Source organism: Aplidium turbinatum, chromosome 5 (genome assembly GCF_918807975.1).
Source record: "Aplidium turbinatum chromosome 5, kaAplTurb1.1, whole genome shotgun sequence".
NCBI classification, from domain to species: Eukaryota; Metazoa; Chordata; class Ascidiacea; order Aplousobranchia; family Polyclinidae; genus Aplidium; species Aplidium turbinatum.
The window spans coordinates 30,447,967-30,467,765 of NC_137476.1; the positions used below are offsets into that span (position 1 = coordinate 30,447,967).

Below are 19,799 nucleotides of genomic sequence, written 5' to 3' on the forward strand. Positions count from 1 at the left end.
CCTATACAATTGTTCAAAAAACTTCTTTTAATCTGCTATGAAGAATCAGCAATTTAGACTAAATAAATACAATTGGAAAACAAAAAACTTTTTTCGTCGATTCAAAGCCTTTCAGCATTGGGACTGCTAACGATAAATCATTCAGTGATTATTTGCAACAGGGAGAGCATTAGTAGATCTTACTTGCGCAAGGCAATGAAGGCAGGAATAGTGTTAATGCCTGGTAGTATTACAAGTAATTTTTTTATGCTGGCTAATAATAGTAAACAGACAAATTTCTTTTAAAAAAAAGATATCCCACTTTCACAGAACATCGCTTAGTTTGTTATTTGTAGCCTACCTTGATTACAAATAAACTAAAAGTTTTAAGTTTTATAATGTTTGTTTAGCGTTTGTTTTCTTAAGCATAAAACTTTTTCTCAGCAATGTCTACTTCACAACGCCCGTTTCAATGCCTATGGAGACCAAAAGGATTGTACGGAAAACCATGCGGAAGACTCTTCAACCGTTTTTCTGCTTTTTTGGATCATATTAAAAACACTCATATTGAAACGACAAAGAGTAAAGCACGCGTTTGTTTGTGGAATAGATGTGGAGTTAACTGCAGATCAAATGTGCATCTCAGAATCCACATCCGTAATCATACAGGAGAGAAGAAGCCTCAACTTTGGAGTCTTGAAGAAGAGATCCAAGCTCATAGTTGCTGAACAGCTTAAAAAGTAAGTCAATAGTTTTTCTTAAAATAATTTTAAATTTATTTTTGAACTTGAAAATATTTTGTTGTGAACTTTCCTTTCAAGTAGGCCTATAGGTAGAATGACGTACAGAATGACGTAGCAAACTTTAGTCGTCCAACACCGGAACAATGAAAAAACATTTATGAATTGTTTCACTATTTTTCTAAACAATATTGCAAGACGGAATAAATGAAGGAAAACCTCGCCTCAAAGGAACCCGGGTTAAGTAAGAGATCTGATGGGGGATGAACCTTTGAACGTTGTATTTTCTATAGCAGAAAAATATTTAACCTCTAGTATTAATTTTGAAGCCAAGCGCGTGACCAACTACGTGCCACTGCAGATCGGCTGTTTTTAGCCGCCTGACGTCACAGCGAAGATGACACTAGTTAAGTAACCTAGATTCCAGAACAAATGTTAAATATTTGATATAAGAAAACTACCGTTTACTGCTGTGTGAGCGGAGAAAACTTTTTCTCTCAACATTGAGAAAATTCCAAGTCTGACTAGTTAGAATACTTCTAAGTCAGACTTGGAATTTTCTCAATGTTGAGAGAAAAAGTTTTTTCCGCTTACACGACAGTAAACGGTAGTTTTCTATGTTACATTCACTTTCAAACTCTTTTTTTTAAATTATCACATTGCTACAAGAGGACCTCAATAAAGGATAGGACTTCATCTTGACATGCTGTGGTTTGGTGAAAAAAGGACTGAATTTTGTGATTTCCGACAAATACTAGAAATTAAAACAAGAGTTTTCATGCATCCGTTGAAATATTACTTGAAGCAGTATACCGTAAACTACCGACAACGCATGATGGTTACACTTGGAACTCTAAAAGCAAACATCATAATGAACTTATTTCCCCTTTATACCAGAATGTTTTAAAATTGGTGAACAATAACTGTCTTGAGCAAAATCTCATTTGGTTTTAGATGGAAAGTCAGAAATCGAATCCTTTCATCTTAGCTTTTATAATAGATGCTGCAGCTAATGTGTGATTTTGCTAAAAATTTTGGAGTTATTATTGCATCCTAAATAAATACACTGTTTTCCCGATTGTGCTGCTGTTGCTGGCAGCTTGTGTGATTTTGCTTTGGAGCTTAAGCAATCTTTGGTTATTTGAGTAAAGTCACAAGTAAAACTAAGTCTCCGAGAGAACGATTGGACGATGACAAAAACTCATGAATGTCTAAAGTCGTAAAAAATTGCTAAACTTGCCGATAATAGTGTTTAATGTTTAATTTAATAGTATCAAAGTCTAATTTTCACAATCCTTTTATTTATAATATTTTCCAAAATATTTGGTGTGAGAATAAATCTTATTTTAAATGCTTGCTTTCTGGTTGGAAATTCCTACGTAGCCTACTGTACTAGGATGGTAGCTGATTGATGTGAATAGCTCGGCTATTCGGCCTACTAATTACTAACTAATACAATTTGGGTAGACAGGTTACTTTTTGAAATCATAAAAAGACAAATTGTCTGTTTATAATTACTAACTCCCATTGATGAATAGCGCACGTTGGAGTTTCCTGTCTGAAATTTTTCCTTTGACGAAAACAAAAATACTGCAGGTTATTATTAAGATTATATTAGATAGGTTCAGCTAGCATGTCTTTGAATTGGGGAAAAGAGGGTGAGCTTTGTCAGTTTTAAAACGTGCATGGGCTTTGATGGAGAATGGTGAAGGTCTGTTTTTAGCACCAACGCAAAATCTAGAACCTGCTTTGTCATGGGCGTCGTGAGTCTTCTGCTGATAAATATGTCAGTAAATAAAGCACAAATTCTATTTTTGGATAAAATGGCCATGACACACTTAAAATGTTAGAATTTCATGACAAGTGTGATTGAATAAGATTAGTTTATGGTACAATTATGTACAGGGAATAGTTGGTATGTGGTGGAACGACTAAGATATGAATTAGCTTATAACTCAAAAGTAGGTGATTGATTGGCAAAGAGATCGACAACGACTCTTTGGAAAAACATGTTTTAGTGATGTTTGGCCCAGCAACAAATTTAGTTGTGCTAAGTCAATTTTGTAGGCTATAGCCTAACTGGAAGTGTAAGTCGATGGGAAGACAGCTAAAGCGGAAGAGTAGCCTACCAACAGTCACCCAACGGATACAAGTAGAAAGTTGAAGAAAGAACTGTTTGTCGCAATTATTAAACATTTGACATTTCAGTTCGGCGTTACTTTGTAACTTATTTCCAACCATTACAGCGAAACATAGCCTAATGCTTGCAATAAATAAGAGGTGTCAATCTGATCAAAAATAAAAATCCCAAAACGCACATATTAAACTCATGTTCAGCAGGAGTTTCGAAAACTAAACTGTTCTCATCTTCAGTGCTACATGAGTCTTCTTAAAACAGGTAGAAGCGACAAAACGCGAACGGGTGCTCGAGAATAAAATAAGTTTGGCATGGTTGCAACACTTTTGAATTTCTTGAAAAGCTAGAAATTACAGGAGCTTCATCTTAATTTACTCATAAAAATGACAAGGTTGCATATTGAATCTGATATTAAATTGATGGGATCCGTGAAACGGTTTAAGAGAGGTACGTAAATGTACTTGTTACAAAAAAAAGTAGACTTGGCCCTTCAACAAACACCAATGTGTCAAAAATTATTTTGCTTGAGGCACCATGTGTCCACGAGAAATAAAATATCTTAGAGCAACATTTTTTAACAAAAATAGTAGGGGATCCAGGAGAGGCCCCTCCTTCCTTTTCTCAAAAACACAAAAAAAGTAACTTTAATTGCAGTGTTTTTACAAGGCAGGAATAATGCAGTCCTACACATCATTGTGTTTGCTATAATCGCCCCTCCTCTCAAGGACTACTGGCTGGATCCACCCTTGAACGCAAAGTAGCCTACATTCCTTGGTGGTAAATTAATTCGGTTTCTTAAACAGTATCGTGATTGATGCGTATTGCTTTTGTGAATGTATCCTAAGCCTATCGAAGTTCGACAGTTTGTTTTCGTGCCATAAGTTTAGGAGAAAAGTAATTTTGCAATATCACAGACAGATAATAATTGACGTGGAGTTTGTGGGATTGAATAACATTATTTGAATTCAAACAATACAATATCAATAAACTAAATTCAATTGTTTTCGGCATAGCTCTGTTCCTTATTCAAGAAACCCAACGCAGTAGAGTATTCTCCGCGAATGCAAAGCATGCACTGCCTGCCTTAATCAAGCTCAATAAAACCGAAAAAAAAGGTTCTATTAAATATTATTAACAAATTTATCTTTGCTGAGTAGAAAAAGCAAAAATAAATTAAACATATATTTCATATCAGGAATTATGTTTCTTGAATCATAAAAAAAAATAACTTTATGGCAAAACTTTTCTTATGTATGTAAAAACTCTTTAGCCTATAGCAATATTATAAGAATTAGCCTATAGCACATTAAAATAACACTGGACAAAATCAGATGAACGTTGCCTAGAAAAGAAAATAATTTTGATGAACATACAGTATGTAAACTTTTCAATATTCAACCAAACAACTTATTGAAGTAAAATGAATTAAATACACTCGGTGCTCTTTTACATAGAATTACGCTATTCAAATTTACACAAACAAGAAATGCGAAGTCACAGAGCTTCACGTTTTGAAAAAAAATTAGTTCACTTAACGTGAGATGGAACTTGCAACGGAAGTCTGCCTACTTCATTGCGTTCTTACAACCCAGCCAACAAACCTGTTTTTACATTGATACAACGTCTGAAACTTTAAAGCAATGAAAACATAGCATGCTGTAAACCAGCGGAACGTATCAGTTCGCTACTCAATTGAAGCATGAGCGGTAATGAGGCATCATTACTCCACAACCCAAATGGGTTGCGAGTAGAAAGTGTTTTTGATCCAGAAAACAAATGCAAAGCTAGTTAATCAGCAAATATAGAAGTAACAGAAACTATGATGCATTTGAGGTTTTCACAGGGGACTAACAACTGTTTCTTTGAAGAGTACACCACACGTATAAGCAGAGATGGGCAAGATCTCCAGTTTTGGTGATTGTCGAAGTTGGCCCTGGCCTGCTTCAAAAGCCAATACAAGTATGCGAAATTATCAGGAATAGCTTATCAGAGGCTTTGTCAGTCCGAGGATAAAGATTCAAAACCAGCCAATCCAAAACTAAAGTTGGCTACAGAGTCTAGGTTTTTTAGCACCACCATTCCAAACTTTTTAAACATCTAAAATTGGGTCAAAGAAAGCAAACATTTTTTTAGAATTTATAAAGCATAATTGTGAACCAAGTTAAATGATTTTTTTTATCATACGTCAACATAAAGTATATTCGGAAGTTGATTTAATTACTAGTATGACCAACACAGAAATCTTTTTAAAATTTTAAATAGCAACACTAACCAATTAGATTGCAACTTCAAATCAACTTTACTTGGACACGTATTATGATAACGGTAGCTTAATGTTAGTAATTGCCACTAATTACTTTGTACAATACAAGTTCTAACAAAATGCCTCTATCTACTAACTAAACTTCAATTTTAGTGATCTTGATCTTATCGTTCTTTAAGATCAAGACCACCAAACTAAAGTGATCTAGAAGATCAGGATCACAATCTTGATCTTCAAGATCACTTGTGATCTTGAAGGTCAAGATCATGCCCGTCTCTGCTCTGTACGTTCATCAAAGGTTAATTAGCTTTCTGTAGAAAAAAAATTGCAATTTCTTTATTTAAGAGCCCCATGTGACGACATTGAATATTTCGTTTCCCAAAAAATAATGTTTTTGACATTTTGCGAACCCGTAAGCTCAATTTGTAATAAGATGAAAGGCTGAAAATAAAGTGAAGAATGATAAGCTGTTTGCTCCAATAGCTCAGTAGTCAACCAGTGACGAATCCAGGAAGGGGCGATCGTCCCCTTTTAAAACACAAGAAAGTAACTTATTTCACGGTGTATAAGTAAGGTCGGATGAATCTAGAGTTCTAGACCTGTGCATTATCGTGCTTTTTTAAAATTGCCCCTCCTCCCAAGCTACTTGGTGGATCCGCCCGTGTGGTCAACCGCCGGACTTTTTGCGCAAAGAAACCGCAACGTGTGCTTGAACAACGCATTACAAGGACAACCTTTCCATTCAGCGACACCTAGTAGATGGAGTAATTTCACAACCAACACCACTTCAACGATCGGAAACTTCACTCCGTCAAATTCAATGGCCTGCTTGCGTCAGTGGTTCATTGTGGGGAATATTTACCGAGTGAGATTTTCCATGAAGAATTTTTACCGAAAAAAGGTTTTTCACCAAAAATGGGACTTTGCATTTATCTTGTAAGAAAAGATGGGCTTTTGTTTGACGATCGCCCATTGTTTGTACAAGCTATCGATTGAATGATCACTGGCCTTCGCCAACCAGCTGGCAACCCAAAAATCAATCTAATTTGTAGAAATACTCATCCTCATGCGTGAATAGCCTTCACAGATTGGTCACTGAGCTTGCGGCAGTGTGAACCTGTCAATAGAACTTAAGTGATACGGCGCAGCAGTGCCAAAGTGCAGACGAATAGGCTAGACGACTAGTTTCAGTTCTAGTGCTGCAGTGAATTCCGAAGACCGAATGCAAGCTGAAAGATGTGATTGTGAGTTGGAGGTGTTGCGCCCGTGCCATGTTGTAAACTGATTGTCCTTTGGTAGGCCTATCATGCACGTTATAACGTCCGCGTTTTATCGCTTCAACACTTTTATTGACCTCTGCTTTGTTAAGCATATTTGGTTGTGATGGTCAAAAATAAAAACAAACTGAACTGAACAGGTTGAACAACTTTTGACAGTTTTTACGATAAGCACTTACGGCCAAGTTTTGTTGCAATAAAAAAAATAGTCTATGTTGGATATGGTTCTTTGCGTAGTCCAGTGTTATAGTTGAAACGCTGGCAAGATTTATGAACGAATCATCTGGTTATGCATCGCTTGTTATTCCTATGACGATGAATAGTAGTGATTGTGTGCGCAATACACTCATTTTCAGCAAAGCAAACAAACTGTTGGAAATATCATCCTAATAAACTACACTCACTAGAATTCAGTGGTTCACCTTTACTAACCTGCCGAACCCTTACGCTAATCTGCAAGCTTTCGTTGAACCCCAAATTTTCGCCTAATCACAAAAACAAGAATCTAGTAGTAGCATTACTATATTAATAAGACTTTTGTTGTTGTTTTTCTGAGACCAATAGTGAGATTCGAGGCTATGTGTCTCGGAAACAGCAATTCTCATGTCACTTTCGTATGCAAGCCGGTTTCGTTTTTCTGTTTTAACATCCACACGAATAGAAAACGCATGCTCGGATAAATAAATAGTTACGAATGGCATGAGAACTTCAAGGGCAACTTTTGTAATAAGAGGATAACTTTCAATTTGTTGGCACCTGTCTTCGTGCTTACTTTTATCATTCTTTGTTATTAAATATGTTACATCAAAAAAGGTTACATTTAAAAAGGTGTGGCAATCATGAGCCTTTCTTTTTTCTAGCATAAGTATCTGTGTCTTAATACAGTGAAGAAAGAAAATGTAGGCCTACCGGTCCGATACTGACTGATGGCTGACTACTGAACACTACCGCCAATCAATACAAAGCCTTAAGCAAACCTGCCTACAAAAAAGTGCAAATACAGTAAAGTAGGCGTAGGCTAAAATGTTTTCTTCGATTTCCTTACAAAAAAGAATTTCCTAAAAAATTGAAAATAGAACTAACATGCAAAAAACAAACGTGAGGAAATTCATGTTTTGAGAAAATCAAGTTTTTCTTACCGATCGTTTTTACAATGTTACGTAATAATATAGTATATATTTTTGCATTCTGTGTTACATGCAGATGGCACCATTACATCACGCGTCAAACACACAGATGTTTATTAACCATCACGTAAGCCGCAGTTAAGTTTCGGCTGGACAATACTTTCCAAAAATATTTGCTGATATACCATTCCGTAGGACGTGTGGTAATGTTTCAGAGGACGTTCGCGCCGAACCCCTGAAACCGCTTCGTCGAACCCCAGGGGTTCGATCGAACCCTGGTTAAGAACCACTGCCTAGATGAATAGAGGATATATTCCATGCCGGTAAATCTTGTTGTAAAATCGCAATTGACCTACCGATACTTACTTCAACAAGTTACAAAAAAATATCTCAACAAAAAGAAAAGCAGGAAGCCTTTGCCGTGCAAATACAAAAAAATAGAATTTATAAAAATTGGCTACTGGATTGGCTACTGTTCTGTAGAACGGTTTTAAACATGTCTTATTTTCATCTACAAGCAATCAAGAACGACTGATTAACAACAAAAAAGAAATAAAACGTCGGGAACCAAATACTGATCAATCAACACCACTGTACTTGAAATGTTTATGAAAATGTCAAGTGTGTTGTTATGAACTTATGTGGCCAGTATAACAAATGCCTCACCGTGTCGGTCCGAATCCTTGTTATTGCAGACTTGGACAACTAGAATTTTTGTAGTCTTTCGAAATTAGATTAGAATTAGAGCTACCCAAGTTTTTACAAATTAGAGTAGAATTTAAACTAGATTAGAATTAGTTGGACGCAATTGTCACATATCTTTTTTTCGTTGGATAAAAACGCCAATGTGGCAACTCGGGGTCAAAGTGTCATTCCACTATCACAGAGCCAAAACCACTTACGTCATAATATACATTGTAACGTCAGTGAATTGATGAATAAATCGAATTTTTCATGACTTTGCTGGTCAAGGGATGGAATGACACTTTGATCTTGATCGTTTTATTGCATTTTTTTGTATAACTTTGATAAGAGCGTAATATTCTTCCATTTTCCAAAAAATACTGTTTGACAAACTAATTTTTTTTAGCAAAACTGGAGATTGGATAAGAACTACAATTAGAACAAACAAGTTTTTACCGAATTATATTAGAATTAGAATTATCGACGTTTCGCTCTAATTTATCGAATTAGACAACTAGAATTATTTATCTACTGTAGTTGTCCAAGTCTGTGTTATTGCAAACCCTTGCGCTTGTGCAGCTTACATGACATAAACACTTTATTACTGTAATGAGGTTACCACAAAGGGTGGTCCTCCTTAAACAAACAAGTTACATTAAAAGTTATGTTAAAAAAGGTAAAACATTCTCATACTAGATAGCTGTGCAACCAGAAGGAAGGCAAAGAAGTAAATCGTCAATCCACTAGGCTACATGTTTTAATGTTTGTTTAAAGTCAGTTGAAAGAAAATTCGACCGCGCTAAGCTTCAGCCTCCAAGGAGAAAATGTTGCACAATTTTTTTTCTTCTGGCAATTGTTCAGCAGTAGGTCGTTTTCTGTTTAGTCCCTTCCTTAAAACGTACGGTAGGCTTACTGCAAGAATGAGTTTTTTTACAAAGATCAAAGAGAAATGGAATACACTGCGTCATTCGAATGGTATCATGGTTGGATTGGTGTACGCAACTCTAATGGTGGACAGTGTTCTACTCACAGCCGTAGGTAAGTAAAATTGACTTTTACTGTACTTTGTTTACTGTAGCACAGGCTTTCTCAGCAGGAGACTAGAAGACTTTTGCAACAACCAAAAATCTTATTTTTTATCGTTCAGAAAGCTCTTCTCAAAAAAAGCAAAGTCTTGTTTGCAAGCAAGCTAAAAGGCTCTTTCCATGAAATACACTGATGAATAAGCAAAATGTTTCATCAACACTTTTTATTAGTTTTGTTTCGTCAGAAAGCAAAAACAATTAATTGGGTACTTTTGCATTTATGTTATTACAACTCTTAGTAGTATAGCCTACGCCATCACTTCGAATACAGCAGCATGCTGTATCTCGTGTATTGATTGAAACTTTAAGAAGGTAATTGTGAAACATTTTTTAATTCAACAAATTCAGCTGTGTGGAACATTCTTTTCGTCCTTCAATTTAAAGAAATAAACTACCCCAAACAGGACTATGTGATAAATGTAAATTCATTTAAAGTAAAAGGTGGCACAGGAAAAAGTTGCTACTTGCTTGGTAACTTTATCACCGATAGGTTAATCGACAAAAAATTGCGTGAAAACGAAATATTTCGAAACAGTATTCCTACTAATTTGTCATAGGCATAGCCTAAGCTAAGTCATAGCTATAGCCTAAGCCAAAAATGGTTAAATCCATATTATTTATGTCCATTACAAATTGATTTCAAAACGCAACCAAGTGGATTTCTTTCGAAACACAAACCGAAAACAGAAAATTTGCTCAAAAACGAAATATTTTGAAATATCTTTTTCTTTGGACCATCTCACTGCAATGCTAACTACCATTACGTTGTTTTGTGAGAATTTGCCTCATGCCACCAGAGAATGCTAATGTACATGCTTCTACTGCAGTGCTGATAGGCGATAGCTGGCAGCCCCCAAGGTCTTCGAGTGTCATTGATAGTGTCATAGACATTGTAAGAAACCCCTGGTATTTTTAATTCCTTTCTTTTGCAGTTCCAATTTTACCAGAATTCTTTTTCAAAAAGCATCAAGAAATGGAAATGCTCGAAACTACTACAGAGACAATGTTTTCCTCAACAAACTTACAGTACACGGAAGAAAATTTTACGGAAATTATTACAGCTACAACGCAATCTACAAATCAGTCCGAAATAAAACAAAGTACCACTAACTGCAATATCAGCGAAGAAAATGCTTTTTTATCCGAAGAAAATTTGTATATAGGAATACTCTTTGCTTCCAAGCCGATAGTTCAAGTAGTGGCAAACAGTGCTGTTGGGCCCCTTTCGGATAAGATCGGATACAACGTACCGATGCTTGCTGGATATATTGTGATGTGTGTATCTGCAACAAGTAAGAAGCGAATTTTTGATTTATTTTGATAAAATAGTGTCGTTTCATTAGGGCTAGCTTCTTTACACTATGGTCCAAGCACTTCAAACCGTTTCAGAAGTTACTTCAAAATATTTTTTATTTCTGATCAGAAATTGACTACAAAGGACAAAAGTGGCAGCTTTTCACACAAACTTTGTGTACAGTAATGCTTATTTCCATTGATATAGTTGCAACGTTGTTCCATTAAAACTGCCTTTCAACAACAGAAACAAACCGGTATTAACAACCTTGCTTCAATCTAATTTTAGTTTTTTCGTTTGGAAGATCCTACCCAGTCATATTGTTGGCTAGAGCCATGCAAGGGATCGGGTCCGCCTGTGCATCCACGGCCGGAATGGGAATGCTGGCTTCCCGTTATGATGACGATGAAAAACGAGGAAGGGCTCTTGGGATTGCGATCAGTGGTCTAGCTTTGGGAGTACTAAGTAGGTTTTAATTGATCTTTGCTGGTGACCTCAATTTGCTGTGCTCTGTTTTGAGTTGTGGTTGAGGTTTATTCATCAACCTACTACTATTTTCTTGTTAGTTCAAGTCTAGTCTTGTCCGGATTATTTTACCAGTTATTTTTCATTGATAAATTTTTACTAGTGAAAATATCGTATCTTGACATCTTATATCGATGTATTTTTCGACATTGTAATGATAAGCAGTGTTAGTCTGCAATTTAATTTTTGACCTTAAGTAGATTAAACTGAAACTACAATACTGTTTTGGTGAAAAGGTTGCTTTGTTGAACCATGTACAGACAATGTCAAGATGTTTGATAACGGCTAAATGCATAGCCGAAAACGTTCGTAGATTTTGTTTTTTCATCATGATAATGCCAAGTTATTGCTCGGGCTTTCATTTGCATTTAACACATTGACAATGCTGATTATTTTCAAACAACCTATAGCACTTGACAAAATCGTCTTTTTATGTTTATATTAATTGACTAAGTGTCCGTTTCTTTCAGCCGGCCCTGTTTTTGGAAGTGTCGTTTACCAACTGGCCGGTAAGGAAAGCGTTTTCCTTGTTCTGGCAGCATTGGCTATTCTGCTGGCCTTGAGTCTCCTTGTTATAAGTGACATTCGTGTGGAGCAAAAGGCAAAAGTAGGACTTTAGATATTGATTTTTCTAAAATGCTCAGTGTTTAGCGTTTGGTTCACAGTTGTAGGCCTACCAAGATTTAGGTTAGAGAAATGTTTTGAACTGCGTATTTGTCCTTCTAGCAAACAAGAAAATTATATTAATTTTAGAAAAAAATCGATAAATAGATATCACAATTTATGTGATTGAAGTATTTGCTTTGCTATTCAAAAACTACATTTTACATCTTTTCTATAATCACATGTACCTGATCGATACCACAGGAAATGATGCATCATTTATTAGATCTAGTAATAAAATCAATAATCGTTGGTGTAAATGTTGCTCTCGATCAGGTCATGTTGAATTAAACATTCGATAAATTAGTTTTTGTATTTTCTAACGTAAGACTAATGTTGTCACAGACGATAAAACTTATAATGCAAAGTCTGCTGTCCAGTATTAGACTACTTTTTATAGTATCTTTTTTACTTTGCACAAGTGTAAACTTTTATGAAAAGGCATATCCTTGTATTTCAGTTTTTTTAATTGTTATCTCTATTTCTATTCTGATGTTTTTGCAGTAAATGCAAATTATCTGTAAGTTTCTATTCTCTTCAAAAACATAGAATGACTTTCAGACAAGGACAACCAAATTATTTTTCATTCTATCCACGCTTAAGCTGAGCCTGGCAGGTTGCAGATAGGTAGGCTACAAAGTGGACATAGCCAACTTTTGTTTTCATTCTTTAGCAATTCATTGAATATTTCCCAAAAAAAATGACATGTGCTTTCAGTAGGTGTCGGTCCAATCCAAGGTCCTCCCAATTGTCATCAGTCGCCAAAGCAAGCTGCTTAAAAATAATCAAAAATGTAAACAATAATTAAATATCGATTATGGGTTTCCAGGAAGAAGAAGGAACACCCCTGTACAGATTGTTGATGGACCCTTACATACTTCTTGTGGCCGGAGCTCTCATGTTGGGAAACATATGTATAGGAACTTTAGAAGCCACTTTGCCTATCTGGATGATAAAAACAATGTGCGCTCCAAAATGGGCATTAGGTGAATTTAAATTTTATAACTTAAAGCACGCATGGCAAATATGTCTTTGTGGTTTTTAAATGTTCAAAAGCTTTGCAAGGACTATGAAATGTATTGTTCAAGACCCAATACAATTCCAGCCGCTTTTAGTCTCACCTTGAAACCAACTAGATTTTTACGGCATGATCGTTTGACAGGTGTAGAATGGCCAAGTCATCGGCATAGGCGTACTTTTCGGATACCGCATTTGGCAGGTTGTGGGTGTAGATGTTAAACAGAAGAAGAGCCAGTACAGATTCCTGATGGATGCCATTTTTAAGGCGTCGTAACCTGCTTAGTTTACCACTTCTGGTAGTGGGGGTAAAGCTTTTGTTGTAAACGAACTCCTTGATCATGCGGACCATATGCCTGTCAGGGAGCAGGCGGAACAGTTTGCAGTTGAGGCCATGTGGAATTTTCTGAACGTTCCGGGTCAACGTTCGGTTTCGATAGCCTTCGTTTCTCATTTTTGTGCTACTTACAAGGGGGACCGCGTGAAGATGACTGCCTCCCTCCCCCAAGGTGACTGCTCAGTGGCTTAGTGGATAGAACAGTGGCTCGAAAAACTTTCCTAACCGCTGGCCAAAACCAAACGAAGCCATATGAGCAAATTACTACAATATTTATTAAAAGAGTTGAAAGCCGAGAATTTTGTATGGTGGTCAGACAAAGCCAGCTGACTGTAAGTTACCGACGCCTGGGTCAGAGTGCCAGCGTTTGCATCGGTAGGCATGAGTTCGATACCCTGCCGGATCATACCAAAAGCTTTTTTTAATTTCGCACATCTTACTTCTGCTTGGCATTCAGCAAAGGAATGGATTTAAGGTAATAATGTACCTTGGCCAACGCAGTTGCACTGACACTGTCTGCTTTGTAAAGCTCTTGAGAGCAACGCAAGTCTGTGATGGATACAGCGCTAGGCCTATAAAAAACACAACACAGTTTTATTTTAGAAATAGGCAAGAAAGTGTGGACATAACTCGTAGCCTACACTACCAAAGCCTAATTTGATACTACTACTACTGGATTCACTGCACGTAGTGATATAGCAGCTACCCTACAATAACATGTAGCCTACAAACACACCAGGTCAAGTCGATGCAACTTTTGTGTATTTTTAGCGTTTGTAAACTTTCGATGAAGCAAAACTAAAACAAATATTTTACTGTGAAAAAAAATACTTGAATCAATTTTAAGATATTAACGTATACCTTTTAAAGCCTTTAAAGTACGTGTTAATTTGAAGAGAAGGAGACATTATTTATGGTCTCTGTTGAAGAAGGACCTTTAGTGCAAACTAGCACACGTTAAAATTATTTGGATTTGAACAGTCAATTCATAGAACTCACGACGTGATACATCTTCTTGTCCACCATACTATACTTCCAAGTTTGATTTTACTCAATGGAAATATTGATTTGCGACCTACCGGCTTTTAGACATGGTGCTCATGAGACAGTTGACTTTTTTTCTACAGAAATCTTTTTCAAATATTGCATTCATATTTTAACAACACAATGAAGTAACTTATGAACGTCTTTTAGATGTTATTTTTTCTTTGGTTAAATGTTGAAACAATGTATAAAGTTTTATAAAAAAAGCATTGTGCAAAGCAACAGTTTAGCACGGAATTATATCTTGGGCTAAACTTAAATAGTTGAAATTACTAACAAAAAATAAATTAGAAACAAAAAGTTACGATAAACGGAAATTGACCTTTAAATAGTTTTAAAATGACTGTAGAGGTGAATTCATCAAGAATGTGAAAATATTTTTTTAACATGTCATGCTACAAAGTATTTAGGCTACTGTTTCAAGGGTCGGCAACTCAGCATCTTTTTGTAGAAGAGTCTGCCCCGATACGTTATTAGGTTTAGCGACCAATTGTGAAGGAAGAAACAGCATGGCCGTACTTCTTAAGAGGTGTGCACTTAAACTACACACTTCAAGGACTGTTCTCCATTCACCTACATCTAATGGATGGAGTTATCCACAGACAACAACACTTCAACAAGCTGAAACTTCATTCTCTCACACTCGGTGACCTGCTCTGCGTTAGTGGTTCAAAACCTTTATCAGTATGCAAAGCTTTAATGATTAAGGATTAGGCTATAAGCTTTCAAAGAAGCTTTCTCAGTCCCAAGATAAAAATGTCCTCAATCAACCAAAAAAATTAACAATTAAATGGTGTTTTTTTATTTCAAAGTTTTAACTTTTAGCAATTATTTTAATTGCTGATATAGAGGTAAACACATTTGCAATGGGTAGCTACCCTAGGCTAGACCATTTCGTAGACTCTTGTTAAAGGGCTAATACAAAAATCAATACTATTTCAGGAATTGCATTTTTACCGTTCAGTGTTTCCTATTTGGTAATGACAAATTTGTCGGCTTTTTTCTGCCAGCACCATTCCCGTTGGCTTCAATGCATGTTTGCTCTGTTATCTATCACTGCTGGATGCATAGGATTGCCTTTCGCTACAAGGTAAATGTGTTAAAAGAACTTAACGTTTAAAGATGTCACTTTTAAAGTTCAGATTTTCCAGAACTACAGTTCAATTAATGGTCGATTTTAGAAAGAGGTAAATTTAAAAATTGAACGAGGCTTTACGTCAGGTCTTTAGTTCAATAACATGATGTGCTTTTCTGGTTTAAACTAAGATAAACTATCACAAGACGTTTCAGGTAATAATTAGCATTTATTCCGACGTTTCGTCAATCAGACACGACTGACTTCTTCAGAGTGCTAGATCAGACAAAGACAAAACACCTTGTGATAATTCACAAATGTATAGAAGATAGAAACGACTTGTTTTAGCCGAATGGTGCTGGTTCGCTGTAGCCTAGTAGTAGCGGTTTGCACTAGCTTTCGGAACACAGCTCAGTTATAATCATGTGCTATGACGTATGGTATTGGAGTCAATCTTGCCAAACTAAGCTAAACTATCACCGGGTGATAGTTTAGGGCTAGGCTATCATGTCACTAAAGAGTTATATTACTAACGTGACTGAAGAGTTTATTTTTCTCAGCTGAACCATATTTTTCTCACCTTACTACAGTGGCAATATGGTAGATTAATTATACTGCACAATTTTAATTAATATGACGTGCAGACATAAATTAATTTATTGCCTTTTTAGTGTTTTATTTACTCTTGTTTGTGATGCTTTTTAACTTTTTGGTTAATTTAAAATTTCAGTCTTCCAGAATTAATAGCTCCAGGTCTATTTATCGGTGGAGGAATTGGAATTGTGGACACCAGTATGTTCCCAGTCATGGGATACTTAGTTGACACGCGACACAAACCCGTCTATGGAAGTGTGTACGCGATAGCAGATACATCGTTCTGCGCTGCATTTATCGTAGGTATGCTCATAGGAGGCGAACGGTAGCACGACAATTCAAAGCCAACAATTCAAAGCCGACAATTCAAAGCCGACAATTCAAAGACGAAAGGTTAAGGTTAGGGTTAGAGTTAGGGTACTAGAGGTCACCATGGGTTACCATAGGTTAGGGTAATGGTTAGAGTTAGGGTTGGGGTTATTGTCTTTATCGTAAGTAAGTTATCGGCTTTGAATTGACGCATAACCGAGGCGACCGGTTCTTAGAGCAAATTTTGACAGTTCTTGCCTTTCTTTTCCAAACAAAATTACATGCGTTTTCTTGAAAATTTATCAACTAAAATAGAAAAAAGTTTGTTGACATAGATAACTTAAAGTGAATACGAAAAAATTTGGGGCTTAAATGAGTAGATAGAGCTAAAATTTTCCACATAAGCAGTTGGCTACACAAATCACCATAAGGAAACATTAAGTGAAGGGAATAATTTACTGCCTACTATTGAGAAAGAATATAAATTAGGCGCCTAACTATATCATTGGTACCAAAATAATCAATTAATTCACACTTAAACACATTGCAAAATTATTAACTGACTATCCATATATGCTATAACGTTCTTTACATATTCTGTAACATGTCAATGAAAATATTTTAACTTGCCTTTTGTCTTTATTCACAACAGCTACGCTATTTTAGGGGCAGTGCTCACAATATGCATTGCAAAGGAAAAACATAATAAGTGGGTAACACTTTTGTAGTTTTTGAAATGACCTGACTAAATCCGAACCCAAACCTATCCAAAGCAATAATAATAAAAATCATGCTTTTATTTGCGCCCATTGCGATAACATACAGTACACTGCGATCACAGATGCGATACAACAGACGACAGGAAGCAGCAAAAGTGACATATAGTCTTCGAGTCAGCTGCTCTCCTTATTTTGGCTTGCTTTTAAGTGTCTTTCGCCGAGACACAGCCGCGTACTCTGGAGCGATGTCGAACCCACGTCCTTTCGAACGTCGCGCAGACGTTCTTACCACTCGGCTACGCAATGGTGGGTTAATGGCCTGTCCACCGTCAACCTGGACAAAATATTTACTTACAATGATTTTTAAAGTAGATGATGACAACAGAAACCTTCGTGCAATGTTAGAAAACTAAAGAATTTTGCATCGCAACGGTCGATTCAATTTCTAAATTTAATTTATGAATCCTGCATGTTTTTCTCCTACGCTATGCAAACAATAAACATGCAAACTGCAGTGAGGTCGTTGACTTCTTACAGGGCCACTGGCAGGTGGGGCTCTTTCAAGGGGAATCGGATTTCGTTGGATGATGTGGATAGTTGCTATAGTAACCGTTTCCTATACTCCTCTTTTGTGTTTATTGAAGAAAGCCTATCAACCATCCGAAGAAACAATTGTACGGTTTTGTAATTATTATTATTAGGTTATTTATTATTATTATTTTCTTTGCAATAGGTCCATATTAGTAACTAAACAAGCAGAACAAAAAACAATAGGCTACATTTATATATAATAATAACAATAATTGAAATTTGAAATGTCATTGTGAACACAACATGTTTTTTTGTCATCTATGTTTTTTTATTATTGCAGTAATTTCACCAGTTTTTCATAGAACATATTATTTTGTCAGCACAATTGAGTGGAAGCCTTAACTTGCAGCTTTTCAACGAACCTATATGCAAAAATCTTGAAATAGGAAAGTAATGGCGTTTGTTTGTTGTAAAAATATAAATTTAATTAAAGTAGGCTATATCAAAATATATTTTTAATGATACCTACAATCAAAACATACCAAAGGCACAGAATTGAGTTGTTCCTGCTTTCCGTAACTCTTGAAAACTGTCATCAGCTTTAAAAGAAAGTCTATCAGTAGAAAGATAATTGCTTCATAACAAACAGATTTTATAAAACAAACCGTTGCCGTTGTTTAAACAGCATTTTGTTTCACTTGCAGCCCATACTACCTCGAGCAAACAATGGAGAACCTGACGACGTATTTGCCAGCGACAGAAATGGTACCATGATGGATTCCCCTTAGCTCCAATGATTGCAACTACTTCTTTACATACAAAGATATGCCTGACGTATTTTTATATTTGTTTATTAAATTCAAATCAACTAGCTGTCTCATTTGTTTAATCGTGCATACAGCAGCTCAAGACTAGACTACTCAATGGGTCTACTCAAGACCGACTGCCATCTACAGATCTGACTTCTGTAAAGCTAGCTTACGGCAGGCTACCATACAAAGTTCTACCCTTAAAAATAGATAAAGCTATAGGGTGACCAAAAAAAAAATGCCACCCATGAAAAAATCAATAAAATGCACACTCTTTTTTATATTTCATCCATATTAGGTACACATAAAGTTCATGCTTTGCCTGACATGTCTACCCAGTTTCAATGATTTCTGACAAACCATCTTTGTTTTAGTGCCGTTCAAGGATGTGCTCTAAATGTCTACCTTTGCGTTGCAAGCACACCTGGATGCGACGTGCAAAATTGTCAAATTCTCTGGCACATTCCCCTTTAGAAATTGTCCTGATTTTGGCACTGATTGCTGTCTTCAGTTCAGGGATAGTCTGGGGATTGTCCTTGTAGACATTATCTTTGAGATAACCCCACAGATAAAAAGCTGGGGGGGTGAGGTCCGGCGAGTCTGAGGCCCAATCAGGATCACACCTCCTACTGATGAGACGATCACCAAAGCGTTCCCGCAGCCATTGCAATGAGTCATTTGAAGTATGGGGAGTTGCTCCATCTTGTTTTAACCATTGTTCATCCCTCACAACACCTCTACGTCTACCCAAGGCTGTCCAAAACTTTCTAAGAACCTCTAGATAACGCTCCGTATTGATTGTGACTGAATGTTGGTTCTCGAAACCGAATCCCTGACAGCATCAATATTGATCTGGGATCGAAAACTCTTAGGCCGACCAGAATGGGTAGCTCTGTTACTTTTGGCATTTAAGTTTAAGATTGTTCCTTGGGCTCGGAACTTGTGGATCCAGGTGTACATGAGTTTTTTGTCCGGACAATCACGACATCGAAACTTTTTTTTGAATCGTGCTTGCACTGTCACCATCGATTTCGTCTCAAAATACGATTCTACACAAAAGTCTTTTCTTCAACTGTCCAAGGCATTTCTAAAATGCTCTATTTTTATTTTTACAGGCAATGATTCTTCTACATAATTCTGAAATATAAAAGCATTTGGTTAATCATTATTGATTTTATTGACATTTTCATGGGTGGCATTTTTTTTGGGGTTACCCTATACCGTACAATATTAATCACTTATCTATGTAGTTCTCTACCCTAAAAAACAAAATTGTTTGCAGCAATAGAGATGTTGAAGTGATGTTGATAAATTGATTAACATTTTAGCTATTCTTATCCGCTTTGGTGGCCGTGCTTAACTACTACTAGTTACCGGTATAAATTGGTTTCGAAAATCATTAAACCTCTTTTATCGTATCCTGACTTAAGCGCGGTATTTAAAAAGTTTAAATTGCGTAGACAGGAAGGTAGGCTATTTTTTTTGCTCATCTTCAAGCAAGTCATAAACTGTCCTGATATAGTTACAAGCTTCTTTTTCGAGTGTCGTGTGAGCCGAGTGCTCACTCAACCGTTAAAACAAGTTGTAACT

At 36.3% G+C, this 19,799-nt stretch overlaps 1 protein-coding gene across 3 annotated transcripts; it reads left to right on the forward strand.

Moving 5' to 3' along the window:
• Positions 1-621: 621 nt before the first annotated feature.
• Positions 622-18,263, forward strand: LOC145770361 (synaptic vesicular amine transporter-like). 3 transcript variants are annotated; one of them, XM_082581984.1, is made up of 9 exons: positions 622-719; positions 10,225-10,584; positions 10,875-11,051; positions 11,582-11,718; positions 12,604-12,760; positions 15,115-15,262; positions 15,978-16,144; positions 17,407-17,543; positions 18,105-18,263. In XM_082581984.1, the coding sequence occupies exons 2-9, from the start codon at positions 10,266-10,268 to the stop codon at positions 18,186-18,188; spliced, it is 1,326 nt and encodes a 441-aa protein (XP_082438110.1). In that variant the 5' UTR covers positions 622-719; positions 10,225-10,265; the 3' UTR covers positions 18,189-18,263. The 3 variants fall into 3 exon arrangements, with proteins under 3 accessions (XP_082438110.1, XP_082438109.1, XP_082438111.1); XM_082581983.1 differs by lacking the exon at positions 622-719 and adding an exon at positions 9,096-9,245; XM_082581985.1 differs by lacking the exons at positions 622-719; positions 17,407-17,543 and adding an exon at positions 9,096-9,245.
• Positions 18,264-19,799: the final 1,536 nt, after the last annotated feature.

Coding starts and splice junctions, on each gene's coding strand:
- LOC145770361 (XM_082581983.1), top strand. CDS start 9,128: ATGAGTTTTTTTACAAAGATCAAAGAGAAATGGAATACACTGCGTCAT. Junction 11,052..11,581: donor TCTAGCTTTGGGAGTACTAA/GTAGGTTTTAAT, acceptor CGTTTCTTTCAG/CCGGCCCTGTTTTTGGAAGT. Junction 17,544..18,104: donor AACCATCCGAAGAAACAATT/GTACGGTTTTGT, acceptor TTTCACTTGCAG/CCCATACTACCTCGAGCAAA.